This window comes from Taudactylus pleione, unplaced genomic scaffold (assembly GCF_031769625.1).
Source record: "Taudactylus pleione unplaced genomic scaffold, aTauple2 ptg000019l, whole genome shotgun sequence".
Classification (NCBI taxonomy): domain Eukaryota; kingdom Metazoa; phylum Chordata; class Amphibia; order Anura; family Myobatrachidae; genus Taudactylus; species Taudactylus pleione.
The window spans coordinates 3,031,078-3,052,650 of NW_028284421.1; the positions used below are offsets into that span (position 1 = coordinate 3,031,078).

The 21,573-nt window shown below is 45.2% G+C and overlaps 1 protein-coding gene across 2 annotated transcripts in view; it reads right to left on the bottom strand.

Moving 5' to 3' along the window:
- The window catches only part of CCPG1 (cell cycle progression 1), a 45,167-nt gene that overhangs the window by 9,362 nt on the left and 14,232 nt on the right, over positions 1–21,573 (bottom strand). Inside the window, exons 5-9 of one of the 2 annotated variants that reach the window (XM_088444905.1) lie at positions 18,825–19,086; positions 15,038–15,289; positions 14,626–14,747; positions 13,781–13,906; positions 2,478–3,856 (exon numbers count right to left, since the gene is read on the bottom strand). In XM_088444905.1, the coding sequence (XP_088301031.1) occupies positions 2,478–3,856; positions 13,781–13,906; positions 14,626–14,747; positions 15,038–15,289; positions 18,825–19,086 (2,141 nt within the window). The remainder of the gene's footprint in view (positions 1–2,477; positions 3,857–13,780; positions 13,907–14,625; positions 14,748–15,037; positions 15,290–18,824; positions 19,087–21,573) is intronic. The other variant, XM_088444912.1, reaches the window with a different exon arrangement.

The following is a 21,573-nucleotide window of genomic DNA, read 5'->3' on the forward strand; positions in this document are numbered from 1 at the left end:
CCGTGACCATAATCGGCCGTGACAGTGCCAGGCACTGGGGGCATAACCCCTCCGCGTTACCCTCCCCCTCCGCTATTGGTACCTTACATTTAGTACACATGAGCTGGAGAGGAAAATCAGTCTCAGACATGATGGTAAGTATGTGACACTCACACCTATACGTATTGGTATAGTGTGAATAACACCCTGCACACCGCCCACCGCAAGGGCTTTGAGCAGAGCAAGATCAGGGACAGTAATAAAGCTGACAGTAGAAAGTGAAAGTACAGACAGCAGGCTAGCAGTTCAGTCACATACAATGCAGAAGAAACAAATCCCTGCACTATTAGCGCTGATTCTCAACTACTCAGACCCTCAGGCTGGTAGGACTCAGCGCTGCATACACTGACCTGTGACAAACAGAGGAGAGGTATGCTGGGGGACCCAGACCGCAATGCCACCGCTCACAGGCTTCCAGCAGTGTTCACCATGCTTTAAAGATGGCCACCGAGGAGCAGAAGATGAAGGAGGCCGGCCTGGGGAGGACAGCTGACACACTGTGGCCAATCAGGCAGAGCAGAGAGGCTGTGTGCAGCAGGGGAGGCGCCGGCTGTGAGACAGGGAAAGCGCGTTCCCCTGGCATGCATTTAACCCCTGGGACGCCGCAGCGCATGCCACTCAGCAGCGGCCCGCTGTCCCAGGGGGTAGTGGAAGCGCAGGTTGGTCGCCTGGCTCCACGCTGCAGCCAGTCCCCAGGGAGCCCCCTGCCTGGGGACTCAGGACCATGTGACCAGCGGGGACCCACCGCGGGACCCCGCTGCTTACCTGCATCCCCTTGGATCCGGCCATGGTCCAAAACATCTGGGGACACCGCTAGCCGTGACCCCAGATGTCTACCAGCATCCCCGGATCAGTACCGGCGTTCTGGTACCGGCGGGGTGTAGGGGAGACGGCATGGACGTCAGTACTGACTGTCCATGCTGTACTCCCAGATGTGCAGCCAGCGCTGCCTTTAAAAGAAACTTCAGGGGCTCTTCATAGCCCCCCTCTGCACAGTGCCTCCGACTCCGGCCAGGCACCGACGAAACTGAGATGCCTTGGCCCGGGGGCGGGGTATAGGAGAGGGACCCAGATGCATCCTGGGAGGCTGAAAACTTTAACTCTGTGGTGCCTGAAGACTGACGTCATCACCTATACCCCAAGGTATCCTGTGGATACCCTATGGACCCTGAAGTAGAAATAGCACTGACTACAACACACACAAAACATTGCTTATAGAAAAACAAAAGTATTGGTGCACAAAACCTCTGCATTCACCACCAGTGATTTTATAGTAGGTGATACAATATGTCATACATTGTAATAGGCATAATCTACTGGTCTCTCTTTATACTCGAGATGTGAATAGAGTTCAGAAGTCTATAAAATCTAAGAAGTCACAGAAGATGCAAATGACTTACAGCAATAGGATGAGGTAGTATAAAGACTTTACTCTGCCTTACTGCACCGTATATTATGGGGTGAGATGGATCAAACATTCTAGAGAGGGCAAGTGAAGTTGCCCATAGCAACCAATCAGCTTCTAACTCATTTACATAGTACATTCTATAGAACAGGTAGAATCTGATTTGTTGGTATGAGCATTTTTTTCCACCTGTCCAGTTTAGAAGATTTGATACATCTCCCCCATTGTATTTAATAAGCTTTTCCACAGAACACCAATACATTTTACAGAGCATCAATGCCTCTTTGCGCTGCAAAGTGAATGCTTGTCAGTGTGTGCACGGGTCCTTTGCTTACAAGATATTTTCCGACTATCGGTGTCAAATCATATTTTACCGGCTTTAAGAACACAAGCTAAATGCCGTATGTCTGTTTTATTATCATAAACCGTTTACAGATGGGACGACAGTATATGTTAAAAAAAAAAAAAGCGCCTAATTTCATGAAAGGTTGTAAGTATTTTGTAAGATTAATAAATCTGATACAATTTGCATTTTGTATCAATCGCTTGTGTAGGTTTTGAATTAAATACATATTAGAGCAATTTCTATTTATACACTGCATATTGTATTTCCTGCAAAAGAATAGTTCTAGCACACTGAAAACTGCACATGGTCAATGTCCTTGTGTTCCTGCAACTTTTACTAAATACATTTCTTTAACTTTCTTGCTTCCCTTTGTGCTTTTCATTAGGAACTTAAGATCAACTCGATAGAGTAACATATTTTGTTGATAATGGATTTGACATACAACTTCTGTTTGAATACAGTTGTATTCAAAGTACAGAGCAGAACTGTGTTGTATCCAAGAGCAACACAAATAAAGATATGCCTGGTATAAATAAAGGCCTTGGTGAAATGTTCCCAGAAACCAATGATACTGACTGAAGGTGCCAATCCCTTAAATGTTTTCAAAAACTATTATAAACTGTAGTCATATATTTTATGCTACATTATATTCAGTTCATTATGACATTTTAAAAAATATAAACCAACCTTGGTCCATATGGTGCAGAATAGGTACTCCCAAAGAAGTGTCTGTACACAAATTCATCTAGGTCTTCAAAGACTCCACCAGTGTTAGTCTGATACTGCTTCATATCTTCAAGGTAATCCTCTACATCCTTCACAAAATCAGTAAAGAGCATCTGATCATGAATGAAAATACCATTAGGGAAAAATCTATTAATAAACGTCTCTAGTTCCTCCCAGTGTTGGAAATTATCTACTTGTTCCTGTAAATATATGTGCATCAAATCATTAAACTCTTCTACTCTCACGGGGTCCACCACCTTGTTGAAGAGGCTAAAGGACTCTTGGTGAGCACAGTCGAAAACACCAGAACAACCCTTTTGGTTAGCAAATTGGTGAATGCTGCTCTTTTTGGCACCGCTAAATTGCCAGGCAGCTGCATCTTCATAGTCCTCACGGTTCTGGTCACTTTTTGAGTCTTCGTATTCCTGTTGATTGGCTGTTGCCTTGTTAACATAATGCTCCCGAGACTCAGGCTTGTAATCACGACGTACTGTGTGTGCTTCCTTGGTTTCTTCCCTCCTCCTTTCTGCATGTTTTCTATAGCGGGTTTTATCAAACATATTTTTGGTGGAATCTTTAAAGTGCCTGAAAGTGGTTTTCACAGAATCCGAAAACTTCTTCAAATTCTCTTTTACAGCTTCTTTTGCTTGTTTGATCTTTTCCTTGTGATGTCTTACAAACTCCTTTGTTGAATTCTTCATTGCATCAAAAGTGTCTTTTACAGAATTAAATAATGTATCCTTAGAATGCTTTTTGGTTTTACCTTTTGAGTTTCTCTCATCAGATTGACTTTGACGAGCATTTCTATTTTCAGCTTCCCGTTTCTCATTTTGTTCCTTTGCTTCGATGTAAAGTCTTTCCCACAAATCTGAACGTTGTTGCTCAAAAGTTAGTTTTCTTTCTAAGTCAGAAAGTCGGTCCTTCAAATGCTCAATTTCTTGGTCACCATCGTAGATGGCATGTGATGCTCTCCTGCTACTTATTTCCTCAAGCTTCACCTTTAAAGAGTCGGTAATCTGTTGTTCTTTGTCCAGTTTACTCCTTAGTAATTGGGCTTCACTTAGAAGAGTCTCTTTCTGTGTGCGGAAGCTGCGTACCTTCTGCCGTTCCTCTTTCAAATGTTCCTTTAGCTTCTGATTTTCTGTCAGCACAACATCATGCTTTCCCTTTGTGTCCAGGTGTCGGATTTGTTCTCTTAACTTCCGCAGCTCTTCTTTCAGTGAAGATAAAGCTTGCTCTTCCTTCTCTAAAGATTCCCTCAGATGCTGGTTTTCCAGTGCAAGGTTTTTATTTTGTACTTCAGTAGTTTTTAAACTGGTTGCAAGGTCGTCCGTCTCTAACTGCAATATTAAATAGGGAAACGCATTTACTATTTGGCTATTTGTATAACAAGTCACTATAAAACAAATATGTATAATAATATTTGAATTTCATTGCTGTCCTATTTAAAATAAATTTTTATTGGTGCTACTCTCCTGTGTAAATAAATTGAAAGTTCAGGGGCGCTAATAGCAAAGGTATGAAATAAGCAGTAGTGTGAGCGAGGAATTGCCAGACAATGAGACTTTAGAGGGGTCTGCAGATTTAAACTAAAAATTTCATTTTGGGTAGAATGCTGCTTCAATTTTTGTAAACTAGCCAATTTAATTTTTAAACCTATTTTTAGCACCCATGAAGACTTCTCTAATTTTTTACTAGAATAAGGTTTTTATTTTTCAATTTATGATTTCCTTGTTTTACTTTTAAAAATAGCTACTGGCAATAGCAAATTTGTGGTAAATTTATTTTCTACTTAACTGTGTGCTTAAAATAACGGCTTTGATCACCCTATCACAGTTTCCTTTGCAAGTGGAATCTTTTTTTCTCTCGTTTATATAGAGTTTGTTTTTTTTTTTTTTTTTAAAAAAAAAAAACACATTCCAGTAGTTTAAAAATAGTATGTGTATTTTTGGTATATCAACCTACAGTTGATGAACTTTTTATTTTACTGTCTGCATTCTAAATAATATAGAGTGCGCAGTTTAAACGCAGTATATTAACTATGAGTATCAACTTCACATGGGGACGTGGGGCTTATTCAAAAGCACGTGGGGTTTCGCTCAAAAGTGTTTAAAACAGGGCAGGGTTTAGGCTGACTGTGGTGGGGCTTATTTTGGGAAGCATGTATAAACATGAATCAGAGGTGGCAATGTCTTGTGTTTTAACACTTTTCACAGAAGCCTACACCACTTTGCAGCCCTTTCTGAAATGACAAGTTTTCCGCTGACCACATAACCATAAAGTAAGGTACATTCTATAATGACATTGTTTGTCAGAGTACAAGGGATATATTTACTAAAGTGCAGGTTTATAGAAGTGGAGGTGTTGGCCATAGCAATCAATTAGATTCCAGCTATTGTCTTCTAGAAACTGCTAGATAAATAAGTAGAATCTGAACAGTTGCTATGGGCAACCCAGACCAGAGGGACAGCGTGGCTGCCTCTCCAGCGTGTCTTGATCACTGCTGGCCACAGGAAAGGGCACCATCAGCAACCCCCTACAATAGAAGCAGCTGCTGCTGTGACCCGATCACCGTGGCCAGCAGCCGTCTCCACCCCCTTCAGTAAAGAGCAGCAGCGGCGGCTCTGGTAGCCACCGCCGCTGCTATGTATCCGGGCCGCTAGCAGGACACCCTCACGCTGCGGCTCCGGAACTACAGTGATCACTGTTATGTACAGGAAGCCGCGACGCTGGCTACTGTTTCCATGTACGGCGCCCAGCAGGACTCCCGCCGTCGCACCTGTGCTGCAGATGGGCTTTATTCTGGTCACCGGTTTTTCCGTCTCCCTATGGTGAGAATGTGATTCTTGTGAGTGTCCAGATTTTTTTTTCTCTCTCTTTCTTCTCCTCCTCCGGCCTATGGCTTGTGACGTAACTGAGATGCCTTGGCCCGGGGGCGGGGTATAGGAGAGGGACCCAGATGCATCCTGGGAGGCTGAAAACTTTAACTCTGTGGTGCCTGAAGACTGACGTCATCACCTATACCCCTAGGTATCCTGTACCTATACCCCAAGGTACTCTATATAAACGAGAGCCACCGCCGCTGCTATGTATCCGGGCCGCTAGCAGGACACCCTCACGCTGCGGCTCCGGAACTACAGTGATCACTGTTATGTACAGGAAGCCGCGACGCTGGCTACTGTTTCCATGTACGGCGCCCAGCACACTCCCTACGGCCTCAGCTCCTCCCCCATGATGCCCGTTTTTATAAGGGCCATAATGAAAATTATATATATTTGGAACCATCGATGGTCTGACTGAACCCAAGTGGTTTTCCATTGCTGGTGGCCATCAATGTTGCATCATCGATGGCAACCCTCAATTGATGTTTAGGAAACATCGGCAGTTGTGGTCTACACAGATTTCGACCAATCGCTAAACAATTGATGGCTTTTAACAATGGTTGAACCATCGATGGGTACAGCTGTCAATGGCCATCACTACAATATAACATAAAAAGTGCTATTTTTATGGTATACTGTGTTTTAAAAAAATATTTTTTTCAAATAAAATAGTGATGGATAAGTTTAAAATTATGTTCTTGACCTAATTCAATCAGAAAAGAAACCGACAATTTTGGAGCGGTTTTTGGAAAAAATATGAGATATGGTAAGAACTTACCCTTGTTATCTCTATTTCTACGAAGTCCATAGGGTTCCACAGGATACCTTGGGGTATAGGTGATGACGTCAGTCTTCAGGCACCACAGAGTTAAAGTTTTCAGCCTCCCAGGATGCATCTGGGTCCCTCTCCTATACCCCGCCCCCGGGCCAAGGCATCTCAGTTACGTCACAAGCCATAGGCCGGAGGAGGAGAAGAAAGAGAGAGAAAAAAAAATCTGGACACTCACAAGAATCACATTCTCACCATAGGGAGACGGAAAAACCGGTGACCAGAATAAAGCCCATCTGCAGCACAGGTGCGACAGGGCGGGAGTCCTGTGGAACCCTATGGACTTCGTAGAAATAGAGATAACAAGGGTAAGTTCTTACCATATCTCATATTTTCTACTTCAGGGTCCATAGGGTATCCACAGGATACCTTGGGGATGTCCCAAAGCAGTATCCTTTAAGGGTGGGGACGCTCCTGTGCTGAGAGGAGAATCCGCCGCCCGAAGGAAGCATCCTGAGAGGCAAAGGTGTCCAAAGCGTAATACCTCACAAAGGTATGGACAGAAGACTACGTAGCAGCCTTGCAGATCTGAACTGCAGAGGCACCACGTCTAGCTGCCCACAAAGGACCCACAGACCTAGTGGAATGAGCCCTCACCAAGGAGGGAACTGGAAGACCTTCATGAAGATAAGCTTCTGAAATTGCCATACGAATCCAGCCTGCCAAAGTCTACTTTGAAGCAGGCCAACCCTTTTTACGGAAGCCATAGAGGACAAACAAGGCGTCCGACTTCCTAAAAGAAGAAGTTCGGTCAACATAAATTCTCAATGCCCGCAGAACATCCCAAGTGGCGTCACCCACTGAAAGTCCAGGTGAATTGAAAGCCGGCACAACAATTTCTTCATTGATGTGAAAACTGGATACCACTTCGGGAAGGAATCCCGGACGAGTGCGAAGCACCGCCCTATTCCTATGAAAAATTAGAAAAGGGGGTCTACAAGAGAGAACCCCTAAATCCGAAACCCTTCTGGCCGAGGCAATGGCCAGAAGGAATATGGTTTTAGCTGTAAAACATTGAAAGTCCACTGAGTCCAGTGGTTCAAACGGCGGTCCCTGGAGAACTCTCAGGACCACAGCCCAATTCCAAGGCGCCACCGGTGGAACAAAAAGGTGGCTGAATGCGAAGAACACACATAAAGGTGTGCACATCAGAGAGCGCAGCAATCCTACGATGAAACCAGACTGACAGGGCAGACACCTGCACTTTCAGAGAAGCCAGGCGAAGCCCATGATCCAGTCCAGCCTGTAGGAAAGCCAACACCCTAGACAGGCGGAACTCCCTAAGGGAATACCCTCTAGGTCTACACCACCGGAAGAAAGTATGCCACACACGATGGTAGATTCTTGCCGAGGAAGGTTTACGAGCTCTTAGTATGGTTTGCACCACGGAGCCAGATAAACCCTCTGGACCTTAGCATGACCGTTTCAACAGCCACACCGAGTCAGGTCCGGTGAAGACAAGGACCCTGTGACAGCAGATTCGGTCGTAATGGTAACCTCAGAGGAACGTCTACTGACAGACTCTGGAGGTCGGAGAACCAGTGCCGTCTTGGCCACTCGGGAGCTATCAACAGTAGCGTACCTCCTTCTTGATTTGAATTTCCGTAATACCCGCGGAAGGGAAAACGGAGGGAAAAGGTAGGCAAACTGGAACGTCTACTAGACGGACAGGGCATACACCAGAGACGCCTTTTCGTCTCATGTTCGAGACCCGTACACCGGCAACTTGTTGTTGTGTCGGGACGCCATGAGGTCTATCTCTGGAAGACCCCACTTGTCCACCAGACTCCGAAAGACGTCCTGGTATAAAGACCACTCTCCCGGTTCCTCCTTGCTGGTTTAAATAGGCCACCGTGGTGGCGTTGTCCGACGGGACCTGCACAGGGTGACCCTGGAGAACCGGCTGTGCCAGCTGGAGAGCTCTTGACACCGCATGGAGCTCCAAAATGTTTATTGGAAGCTCTGCTACCGCCCGAGTCCACCTGCCCTGAAACAAGTGTGGACCCGTGACAGCTCCCCAACCCCGGAGACTGGCGTCCGTTGTTAACAGGACCCAGTTCGCCACCCAGAACGGGCGACCCTTGTTGAGGTGGGTCGTCTGCAAACACCAGGTTAGAGACAAGCGAACGTCCGGAGTGAGCCCCATCGTCTGGGACTTGAGACACTGAGGCAATCCATTCCATCTGGACCGGATCAATAGCAGCAGAGGTTTGGAGTGAAATTGGGCGTACTCCACCATGTTGAATACCGACACCATTGAGCCCAATAACCTCATTGCCAAGTGTATCAACACTCGACGACACTGCAGACAACTGCGCACCCTCAACTACAAAGCAAGGATCTTTTCCTCCGTCACAAAGATACACTGCTGCCTGGAGTCCAATAATGCCCCGAGGTGCAGGATCCTCTGAGACAGGGTGAGAGTGGACCTCTGCCAGTTGGTCAACCAGCCGTGACGTTGCAGTACCGCAATCGTCAGATCCAGATGGTGTAAAAGAAGCTCTGGAGACCCCGCTATCAACAGGAGGTCGTCCAGATAAGGCAACAGTCGGACTCCCTGCGTCCGCAGGAGAGCCGCCATGACCTTGGTGAATACCCGTGGAGCAGTCACCAGGCCAAAAGGCAGTGCCCGGAACTGGAAATGTTCGTTGCAGATTGCCAATCTGAGGAACTGCTGATGGCGCAAAAGAATAGGGACATGCAGGTAAGCGTCCTGGATGTCCAATGACACCATGTAGTCCCCAGGTTCCAGAATAATGGACCGCAGGGTCTCCATCCGAAACAGAGGCACCCTGAAGGACTTGTTGAGGGCCTTTAGGTTTAGTAATGAACGGTAAGACCCACTGGGTTTCTGCACCAAAAATAGAATGGAAAAGAAACCCAGGCCCCTCTGGGAAATTGGAACATGCACTGAAACTCCGGCCTGGAGCATAATGTGCAAAACCTTCCGCAGTTCGGAGGCTTTGCTCCGGTCTAGCGGAAGGCCTGTCCCGAAAGGAGAGGGCATACCCGTGAGAGACCACCTCCTGAACCCAAGTGTCTGTCGTAGTCCTTGACCAGCACTGGGCGAACTGAAGCAGGCGCCCCCCACTTTGGGGTCCCCCAAAAGGAGGCCTGGACCGTCAGGCCGCAGGTTTGTTATCTGACCCAAGAGCCGGACGTCTGGTACTCCAGACCTGTTTCTTGGGCTTGGACAATTTCTTGGTCCCAGCCTGCCGTGGAAAGGACTGTACTTTAGGCCTACCTTGGGCCCTGTGAGGCCGAAAGGACGACCCACCAGCACTAGAAGAAGGAATCGTAGCAGACGGAAGACATGTAGATTTTGCTGCTGCCAACGTAACTACAATTTTGTCCAGATCTGGACCAAATAGTACCTGTCCAGACCTTCTAATCCCTTTTTGGAATCCGCGTCCACTTTCCAAGAACGCAACCATAAGGTGCGACGAGCAGCCACGGCTGCAGAGGAGATCCTAGGGGTGAGCATACAAATATCTAAGGCCGCTTCATTAATGTAAGTGGCCGAGTCTCGGAGATTGCCCACCAACTCGGTCTGTTCAGCCAAACAGTCAGAGTCCAAAGACGCCTCCAAATTATCCGCCCAGCGCTCCATAGCTCTGGCTACCCAACACACGGCCAGAGCCGGTCTGGATGCTTCCCTGCAAGGGAATAAACGGATTTGAGGCAGATCTCCACCTTGCGGTCAGTGACATCCTTCAAGGATGACATCGAAGGCATAGGCAACGTGGCACTTTTGACTAGGCGTGTGACATGTGAATCCACTTGCGTAGGGGATTCCCGCTTAGAAAAATAATTGACCGCAAACTGATAAGCCACGGCTAAGCGCCTCTGGGGCTGAAACCGTTTACCTGGATTTTTCCACGCCTCCTCTAAATGATCCACTAATTGATCAGAAAGAGGGAACACCGTAGCCTTACCCTTAATATCCTTAAAAAGGCATATATGAATGTGGCCACCAAAGGATCAATATCCTCAATAACTAAAGCCGAGCGGACCGCTCGAATAAGACCAGGGATATACACCTTGGACTTAGCGTCCGGCTCTTTGGTACGGAGAGGTTCTTGGTCAGATAGATCCAGAATCTCCCCATCATCTGACGTCTCATCGTCATCCCCATAAGGAGCAGATAAAGACACCACCGGCCGTATGAGGCCACAACACAGACTCCCCCTGTAAAACATCGGACAAATGCTGAACCGATGTAGTTAAGAGTATTAACCCACGCAGGCGCCGGAGAAACCTGGGAAGGGACAGGGAGACTGTGGGGTACCATCAATTGTCTCGGGAACTCCCGCATGGGTGACGACACCACTGACTGCTGGGACAAACCCATCTGGGTAAACGCAGGTGGTGGAGCTAGCTGGCCCACAAGGGTTGTAAGCGCCTAAGCGAAACAAGCCCAGGGAGGTTCCTGTACTGGGACCGTGACCATAATCGGCCGTGATAGTGCCAGGCACTGGGGACATAACTCCGCGTTACCCTCCCCCTCCGCTGTTGGTACCTTACATTTAGTACACATGAGCTGGAGAGGAAAGTCAGTCTCAGACATGATGGTAAGTATGTGACACTCACACCTATACGTATTGGTATAGTGTGATTAACACCCTGCACACCGCGCACCGCAAGGGCTTTGAGCAGAGCAAGATCAGGGACAGTAATAAAGCTGACAGTAGAAAGTGAAAGTACAGACAGCAGGCTAGCAGTTCAGTCACATACAATGCAGAAGAAACAAATCCCTGCACTATTAGCGCTGGTTCTCAACTACTCAGACCCTCAGGCTGGTAGGACTCAGCGCTGCATACACTGACCTGTGACAAACAGAGGAGAGGTATGCTGGGGGACCCAGACCGCAATGCCACCGCTCACAGGCTTCCAGCAGCGTTCACCATGCTTCAAAGATGGCCAAATAGGAGCAGAGGATGAAGGAGGACGGCCTGGGGGAGGAGCGCTGACACACTATGGCCAATCAGACAGAGCAGAGAGGCTGTGTGCAGCAGGGGAGGCGCCGGCTGTGAGACAGGGAAAGCGCGCTCCCCTGGCATGCATTTAACCCCTGGGACGCCGCAGCGCATGCCGTTCAGCAGCGGCCCGCTGTCCCAGGGGGTAGTGGAAGCGCAGGTTGGTTGCCTGGCTCCACGCTGCAGCCAGTCCCCAGGGAGCCCCCTGCCTGGGGACTCAGGACCATGTGACCAGCGGGGACCCACCGCGGGACCCCGCTGCTTACCTGCTATCCCCTGGGATCCGGCCATGGTCCAAGACATCTGGGGGCACCGCTAGCCGTGACCCCAGATGTCTACCAGCATCCCCGGATCAGTACCGGCGGGGTGTAGGGGAGACGGCATGGACGTCAGTACTGACTGTCCATGCTGTACTCCCAGATGTGCAGCCAACGCTGCCTTTAAAAGAAACTTCAGGGGCTCTTCACAGCCCCCCTCTGCACAGTGCCTCCGACTCCGGCCAGGCACCGACGAAACTGAGACGCCTTGGCCCGGGGGCGGGGTATAGGAGAGGGACCCAGATGCATCCTGGGAGGCTGAATACTTTAACTCTGTGGTGCCTGAAGACTGACGTCATCACCTATACCCCAAGGTATCCTGTGGATACCCTATGGACCCTGAAGTAGAAAGAATTCATCAGTTAAGTGGTTAAATGAGGTGCTGAAAAGGGATACTGAAATAATGGCCTGTATGGGACAGTTACAGAAGTAAGCCTTTTCTACTGTCTCATCACAAAACTTCTATATCCAATCAAGACCACAAACAAACATAAATTTGTTTGGGGGAAAGAAAGTATTATGCTAGCTTAAGGTTTGTGGGTGCCATGGGGCAAATAACTTGGGTCCCTACCAATAAAATTGTGAAAATGTTATGCCTGAGATAAAACACAATTTAGTGCCCCCAGTTCTCATTATGCCACACAGAAACCCCAGTTCACACGTGCCACAGTGCACCATCGCTGGTGATGTAGCTATAGATGTGGAGGAGGGCTGCTGTGTGGTGGCCCTGAGCAACTGCCCCAGCTGTCCTGTTGTTAGTCCAGCACTGATGCTTGTTAAAAGTAGGGATGTGCAGGCTCGGATAGGTTCGAGTTTGCACGTGGAGTTCGGATTTTTCCCTCCAAAAAAACGGAACTCAGAACGAGGCAAAACGTCATCTTACATGGACGAACATCATCATTCCTGGTCTTTTGTCCAGGAATGATGATGTTCGTCCATGTAAGATGACGTTTTGCCTCGTTCTGAGTTCCGTTTTTTTGGAGGGAAAAATCCGAACTCCACGTGCAAACTCGAACCTATCCGAGCCTGCACATCCCTAGTTAAAAGGAAATATGGACTCATATCAACAATTCTCGAATCTGAAAAATGCCCTTCAATTGCCAATTAGTGAAAATCTTAGCTGCACACTGAATGCAAGAAGGAATAGGTTTATTTCAGAGCTAGAAACATGAGAAAAACGGCTGTATCAGTAAACACGTAGAAGCTGTAATTCTGCAACAGGAGTTGTTACTAGGGAAGCCTCCAGATGTTTTTCATAATACCCGGGATTACGATCATTAAATTTCGAGTATTTGGGTTGGGTGGATTGGGTCGGGAGCAGTGGGATAATACTTACGTTCTCCAGTCCTCTCAGGCTCTCCCAGCTACCTGTAGAATAGATGTTCCCTGATGCAGTTACTCTCAGTCACTGACAGAGTGTGAGCGCACTGCGCGGTGATATCATCACTGTCTGGCAATGACTGAGAGCAGCCGCACAACAGGACTCCAGCTTTCCTACTGCAGATGAGCCTGGGTGAGGACTGAACAACGTGCCCGCCAACAAGAGAAGCCCCTTTGACCAGCACTGTGTGACAAAGTTAGGGGAGGGGGGCGAAGAGAGGATATGTTTGTACAATTTAATCTCTGGATTGATATTTTTTTTTCAATCCCAAATCGCAGGATTACAAAAATGGGGTGGGATTGGCTTCTCTAGCTGTTACATACTGGCTGACAGATAAAGTTTTGTATGCACAATATTGACTGTTCTAAGGCTGTAAAACATTGCAAACAAATAGTAATTATGCATTAACATTTGCAGATAGAATCAAGGGACCTAACTTTTTCAGTTTTGAATACATGTCAATATTGTGTATCTTTCTTATTAAGTATATATTTTGTCCAGCTGCCTCATATACCATTTAGTTACAGTGATAAAAGGTTCTAATCGTAAATATCAAAGATTAAGGCTGCATTTATAAACTAAGCATAACCGCTTTCTGCATCCTTTCTGTATTTAACAAACAGCGGTAATCTAAGATTAATGTTGGGTACATACTTGGCGATGTATCGATATATCGCTTGTTCTATTGATTGAAGAAACCAGAGCCACTGTACTAGAGAATAAAATGTGACTTGATAGCAACTGTTGTATAGACATTCAACAATAGTTGGCAGGTCACATTTTCTATTAATTAAATGGACTCATCTTTTTATCCAAACATATTTATATTGTGCGTTTATAATGCAAATTCTAGAAAACATAGAATAGTACACATAGTACCTTTAACTCAGTGTGTTTTTGTTTAAGCATTTGATTTTCTTCTGTAATTTTATCCATTAGGCCCTCAAGAGAAAGTACCATATCTTGTTTCTCTTCTAGATCTTCTGTAAGCTGCTCTACAACTTCCTGCAAAAGCAGTAAGTTTACTGACCTCTGAGAAACTAATAGCAACATTCTTATCAATGTTCCCAAATAGAAAGGTTTTGACGTATCAACCATACTATAGATGTCAAGTATCAAAGAAAACACACTTTTACTATTTAAAAAAAAAAAAAAAAATGTATATGTATGTATGTATATATATATATATATATATATATATATATATATATAAACACACACAGTATATATTAGTTTCACAGGAAGCTATTACTGTGTGTTGCTTTAAGCATTTTACTTCAGAGCTGGGTACATCCCCAGTGGCCCGAGGTTGAAAACTGAATACACTAGTGCAGTGGTTCCCAAACTGTGCGCTGTGGCACCCTGGGGTGCCTCGGGACACTTGCAAGGGAGCCTCAGGATGGTGGTCCAACATCAATTCAAATTCTTTATGGTCAATGTAATGTAAATATGTGGACAAACAGAAGCGCAAACCTGTCCACCACCACATAACTAAACATTAGGATGACAGGTAAGCACAATTTAATTAACTTTACTTTTACTAATTTATTTCTGAATTTCTCTATACCAAACTTTTGCCTTAGGGGTGCCGTGAAAACAATGCTGATACTCTAGGGCACCATGATTCCAAAAAGTTTGGGAACCACTGCACTAGTGTGTTCCGGCACAAGTTAATCACTGTGTAAAGCAATTGTTTAGCTAAAATGCACTCACTCTGGACTCACCTTCTGCTCCATTGTAGCTTCTTGGTCCCTCTGACACTGAAACAGATCATCTTTCATATCATTTAGTTCATTTTCATGGATCTTTTCAACATATTTTTGTCGTTCCATTATCTGAACAGTTCCTTTAAAACAATGAAGGAAATCAGCAACAATCCTATGTCAAAATAGCAATAAAAAATATTCCTGTGCCGATATTCTGGAATTTGCTCTTGTTTAATCTGTCTTCAGATTTACAAAATCAAAATGTATCTTTGTAATGTTAGTGCTTATTACCAATGTGACCATAAAGGGGAGATGAGGGAAGCCCACACTGAAATGGATGGCAATAGCTGAAATCATGTTTGGGAAATATCAGCCTGCTGTTTTTCAAAGTCAGGTTCCATATGATGTACTTCCAACAAAGCAAACTTACCATAAAAATGTCCAAACCCCATACTTATTGCTATGAGCAGAGAGAGAATAATACACTTGTTCAGGCTGCTACCCATCCGCAACAATGGTCTAGGCTCAGGAGGAACAGGATGGTCAGCAGGAGGCCTGTTCTCACACTCTGATCCAGACAGGGTTGACCTCTTAGAACGTCGCCGTCGCAGAAGAGGACCAGAAACATCATCACTTGCTTCATCGTTACTGGAGTCATCTGCACTCTGTTGTGATGGATACACTATGGAAAGAGACCAGTTCGTTACTTTCTCCAAGATAAAAACTATCCAGAAATACTATTTTTTTTTTGCATAGTAATGATGTTAGAAAGTTATGTACATGAAAATAAATGGCACGATTGAGTCTGGCAGAAGAATCAGAATTAAGTGAAAATTTAGGAAAACTGAAAATTCTTAGTAAAACAAAAAGGGAATGGCTCACAGCTTATGGCCTGATTTTGAGAGGGACAGAATTGCAGAGCTGCAAACAAGCGGCTGTGCAATTCCGTCCATCTAAAATGTAAATGCAGCAGGTGGTGTCTGTAGGAAACAGACACCTCCTTGCTGCATCTGTGGTCGCAGCCTGGGATCACCAGCACAACCATTGTGACCGATGGTTGCCTCTTTGGCCAGGCTGTGGTAGCTGAAGCCTACCGCAGCTTGGTCGGGTCCTGGCAGCTGCAAGGCCAAAAAATCTGTCCCATTACCTCCAGATCCTGGACTCGTCCCTCCCAGAAAACATGGGTGACACGCCCCAGTTTCCAGAAAAACACAGGCTGTCCCCTCCTGCGCACCGCCTCCTAACATTCCTGCCTGTCAATCAGGTAGAGGCTTGGGGGGACTCCGTGCGGTATCGCAGAACCCATTCTGTCCATTGCATAACGGGTCCTGCACGCGCAGAGTGGAAAGCATCGGAGATGTGTGCTAATCATAGCGTTAGTGTACAGCTCTGAATCAGGCCCTTAGTCCATTAGGAGGTAAGAATACACACCATGCAGCTCAGAAAAAAGGGAAAGATTAGGTAAGAATGAAGCAGGATGAGGCAGTAACTTGACAAATGTATTTGGCCATTTAAAACAATGGAGAAAAAGACTTAACAGAATAATAGTTTTATTTACATTCAATATGATACTTGGATCAGATAAACATAATTGCAGTCCATCCGCAGGGATTCTATTTTGCCACTCATGGGTACAAGTGACAGAAAAGCATTATAAATTGAATAACAGAAGAGTCTAAACATTAAATATAGAAGTACTATTGTATTGCTCCAAAGACTGCGGCTGCACCACATGTATACCTGCCACTTCTCCATCTGATGCCTGAATACAGCACACTTATGGCATTGAGCTTAGGTACTCCAAGAGGAGCACCCTCTCTATTGTGTTGTGCTGGAAAGCATATTTCCCCTATACAGTAACATGACATCTACTTGCTGTGCCTCCACACTCAGATCTCCAAATCACTTTTTACAAAAATAACTTATTCTTATCATAACAGTACTTACCTTTACATAAACCTTGTATAAACTGTGCAAATAACTACTGTAACAGGCACCGAGGTTATCGCCTTTCCCCATATGTGTCATTTCCCAGAACTGAAGCAGTTATACTTTATGTTTGTCCAATGAGTCCAGGTGAGAACATCGCCCCAGGCACCACCATCCATCAGGAAGTCTCACATCATAACCCCAACATGACATTAGCTCTATTAGGACATATGCTCCTCAGTACTGCATGCCAACATGCCTCTTCCCACTCCACAGGTGCTCCATACACTGGGCACTCTACAACCATGGATCACAGAGAGCGCTGACTGAGAAGTTCCCTACACTCCTTATGAAATCACTGCAGTATGGTGACTGACTGCTCTCTTGCCTCTGCTCCATTCACTAAGCCAGTCACTGTGCTCACTCCTGCAGTGAGTGACAGATGGAGGCGTCATGGTGAAGGGTGGAATACCCCCCTTGTACCCTACCAATGATGTTTCACAGTAGACCTGACTGAAGTAAAATCGGGAGAGACCCAGGCAACACTGAGCGTAACTCTTAGTAATTAGATATATTTGCTCCCATTATTGAAAAATTTTAAATTTATCTGATACTAATATTTTTATTATTAATATCTGTATACAAACAAATAAGTCCTACATTTTATGTAATTGGCATTTAAGAGTCCTTTACATTTGTGAATTGCTAGCATGTGGTGTTAAGGAGGTATCCATTTAGCGATATTTGCAGGCGATTGCCGATAACGACGTCATTATCATGCACTCGCTTGCAAATCTTGCATGTATCTGGCACATTTAGGTTGGATACGACCAGCAATGCGCGCGCCCGCTGGTCGTTTCCGACATCTACCATCGCCTGTACATGCTGGTCAACCTGAAGATCACGTCAGCATGTATGGGGATGATGGATGACCCTACACTGAACTTCAGTGTACGCACATCACAGACATAGAAACGACAGCACGAGTACAATGTTGTAGTCGTGCTATCGTTTCTATGTCTGTTAATGGATAGGCACCTTTAGTCTAATGCTAAATCACTAACATGCAACTCACTCAGCTATCTGTGATGCAGGAACAACGCACACACAATAAAAGCCACTAAAGTGCACATGTTGCCTATGCACACCTACTACTTACTGGCCTGAAGTCAATGTGTGTAATATTGGATACACACCTGAACAATGCATCAGCTGGCCGACCGATGTAACGATTTGGCAAGTGTTTTGCACAAACAAATTATGCATATACACTTACTCGGCTGCCCGACATGCCTGGCCACAGAAAACAGTAGTGACATCATTGTGGGAGGTTCCTAAGGCCAGAATATGGGTTGGTCGCCCGTGTACACAAAGCAGATGTACCAATATATATGCATGATATATCGGCATCTGCCGTGCTGCACAGCTAAAGTGATATGTCCGTGAATTATGTTGTTCACAGACATATCGGCTGTACACACGAGCCGATGCACTTAGCGATATATTGTTTGTGGGCTGTATGAACGATATTTTGCATAGTGTGTACCCTGCTTAAGGGACTGGTGCAAAAAAACAAAAATAGCTGGTCGTCAGTGTGCTATTAACATGCATTAAATGAGGCACAGTTGCCCCAGCAAGGTTATTCGTGTTAGTGAGATATGTGCCTTGAGACTTTATTATTATTATTATTATCATCATTATGTCACACCAGCATGTTCTCAAAAACAGACAGGAGCATGCGCTCTGCTCACTGAGCCATGCCCTTACATGTGTCTTTCTCACTGCTCCACCGAATCCCCTTTGTGCACAGAACAAAAAAACTAAGAACATAAGAGAAAATGAGAACTACCATGGAATCTCAAGGAACAAATGTTCACACAATATACCATAATGCAGCAACATAAATTACAATGTTGTACCTAGTATGTATAATCTAATTGTTATGTACCATAGGGAAGCTAACACATTTATGTATTGCCAAGCTATTGTTCCCAGGAAAAATGTAAAAGGATAGTGACCGTACAGTACACAAATATTACTATGTGCCACCCTCACTCCAATTCCGGCCCTTTTTCAGATTTAGTCTACAAACGCAATCTACGACAAGCGAGCTCAAGAGGAAACCTCTCCATTAATAATAAATTAATAATGAATGTTGGGTACTACCTGTGTGGGTCACAGCGCAGCATTAACAGTGCCGAGTCAGTATTACGTAGGCTTTCAGGCTAGAAGTATTCACCAGTCCGTACATGCTGCGGAATCTCATAAGTGTACATAGAGACTCTTACCAGTTTCTGGTTGACTGAATGTGTACTGGCTGCTAGAAGAAAAGCTCATGTTCATCTCTGTGCTTCCAGCCGCATTTTCTAAAATCTCTTCCTCCTCCAAGGACCCAATATCATCAATCTTGGGAGCTTCCAAAGTTGCAATGTCAGAGTCATCACTGACAGCCTCACAATGACCACCATCACCCAGCATGCGGTCCTCATCACCACATTCTCCATGTGCAAGTGAGCTCTCTGGTTTTGTACAACTAAAGGAAGACAAAAGCTGCAACAAAGACAGTAAAGGAAAACTTTAATACATCAATCAAAAGAACAGGGGTCAAAGAAACCTGTGTGTGCTTAATATAAATAGCATACCATAAATAGTGTAAAGGTGAAATCATTCATGGTGAACCAGAAAAATAGTAATGCAAACATGCAAGGCACTATGGACCTCATTCAGAGTCGGTCGAAGCGGCCATACGGTCGTACGGGAAAAGGGGCCGGATATGCAAATGATTCCCTCGCAAGTTGCGTCCCTAAGTTCGGATCGGTAGTTGGCCGACCAAGGGGAGGAAGCGGCCGGAAGACAAAAAAAATACGCCCCCTTCTCGTACGCATTGTACGCCATCTCCGGGCATATAAGGATTAATCGAGACCATCGAGAACCATCGGAACTGGTTGTAGAGCTTAAGGTTGACCATACCCTCTCTTAAGCTCTACGATCATGTCAGTGTAAAAACCTCCCATATCACATGTGCCATGACGCTACTTTCTTAATTATGCACTCCCATAAACCGTATGCACTCCCATAAAACGCTGTTCGCATAATTAGGCACGCCTGCGTTCTGATCTCCACTCCCCCGTTTTCAAGCACCTTCCCGTTACCACCCACAAACGCCTCAATCTGTCACTCAAACTACCGACCTGGCTGTGTTCAAGGAGAGAGAAATTTCTGATCGTAGCTGCTAGTTTGCGCACGCGCATTGCGAACTTTACGCATGCGCAGTATAGCGAACATCGGTGGCGTACGACCGTGCGGCCGCTTCGACCGACTCTGAATGAGGTCCTATGTTCCAAATATACAGACTAAGCAGCTGATTCAGAGTAGCACACAAGCCCAGTTTGCGGAGAGATCTTGTGATCTTTAGTACTGCGCACGCTCTTCCACAGTGCATACACAACTATAAGCAACTTTGTGCAACTCAGTTGTGCGCACGAACTGGATGAACATAATGGGCGGACACAGGGCATTCTATAGGATGAGTGTTATGAGAATTTGCCTTGCTCGTGTAGGTGTTATGCCTAATTAAGAGAATGCATGTATTAGACAGATATATGGTATTACCAAACTTTTGGTGCTTGCTTTGCACCTGCAGCACGTTTAGCCTGATGGATAACTGGGAGGGGAGGGGGAGAGGGGGTCATGGATAGCAGGGAGAAGTAACATGTAGCACTGGGAAAACAGAATATGACAAACCTCTATCCAAATAAAAACCATTACTATTTATCCTCTATATTTATCTATTGGAAAAAAAAATGTTTAACTCTTTTTCTTTTGCTCACAATCCTGGTAATCCTGAGATCCAGGGATTACAAAATTATTTTGGATTAGGAATCCCTAGTAAATGCATTATGGATCACAAACATAAGCAGTACTTATAATGTGTGAGGTGTTTAGGAAAGTGACAGTGTATTGGCATCATGCTCATTTTAGATTGTAAACTACCACTAAAGTAAAATATCACAGCACCAAGAGATAAAATCATACATAAATACAGAACATATACACAAGGGGATGAAGGTGCAGATGAGAGGCAGAGCGTAGAAAGGACCTGTCTGCGAGAGATACAGTATAGGAGGGAGAAAGCAATGTTGAGAGGTGTGCTACAAATGTTGACATGAACATTGTGACTGTCAACAATCAGCATGTCAACATAGCATTTTCAGGTGCTTGTAGCCTTAACACTAAAATGGACTGTGAACAGTCTGTCAACATTCACAATGTTTACATTTTGATCATGTAGACATTGGGCAAAACGTAATAGGGTGAGAATTTAGAAAATGTGAGAGATAGCAGTAAGCTCCCACACTATTACAGCTGGTGTTTCTATGAGACCCCAGTTAGCCTCGGTTTGGATCAACATGGGAGTGGAAAAGAGGTAAGCTTTGGTCTGAATTGGAGATCGTGGTGGATCACTTCCACAAAGTCAAACTGGGGATAGAATTGTAGATTCAATGGTCTTCGCTAACAAAATAAAATAAAATAAAAATTTGAATTTGCTTTTTTTTCAGATAATGTCTTATTCGGTTGAGATGGCAGTTTTCCTATATGCTGTCCTCCACAAGGAACTGAAACTGTCTTGGCTCACTAAGAAGCTGACAGCCTGCATGGTAGGCATCCTGCCCTCCTGGTGGACACTCAACTAGTGGGATCTGTCTGCTAATGTACCAAGATCATTGGTACAGTTCGACTTCAGATTCCTTGGTGAGGGGAGTTGTGGATCAGGGAAACATCATTGATCTCTTAAGAGAACGACAATATTTTCTCTCTACCAGTCTCCCGGTGGACCAGGTAAAATGCCAGGCCATACGACTAGCCATACACACGTTACAAACTTAATGTGATTATTACAGTGGCACTAAAATATAGGGAAAGAAGTTTATAGTCAAACCAGTTTCTGATTTAAAAACCAAATAGGTCCTTTTGGCCCATTTCGCAAAACACTCATGTGTGGGTAAACAGGTTCAAAGTGGGATTCACAGGTGTACG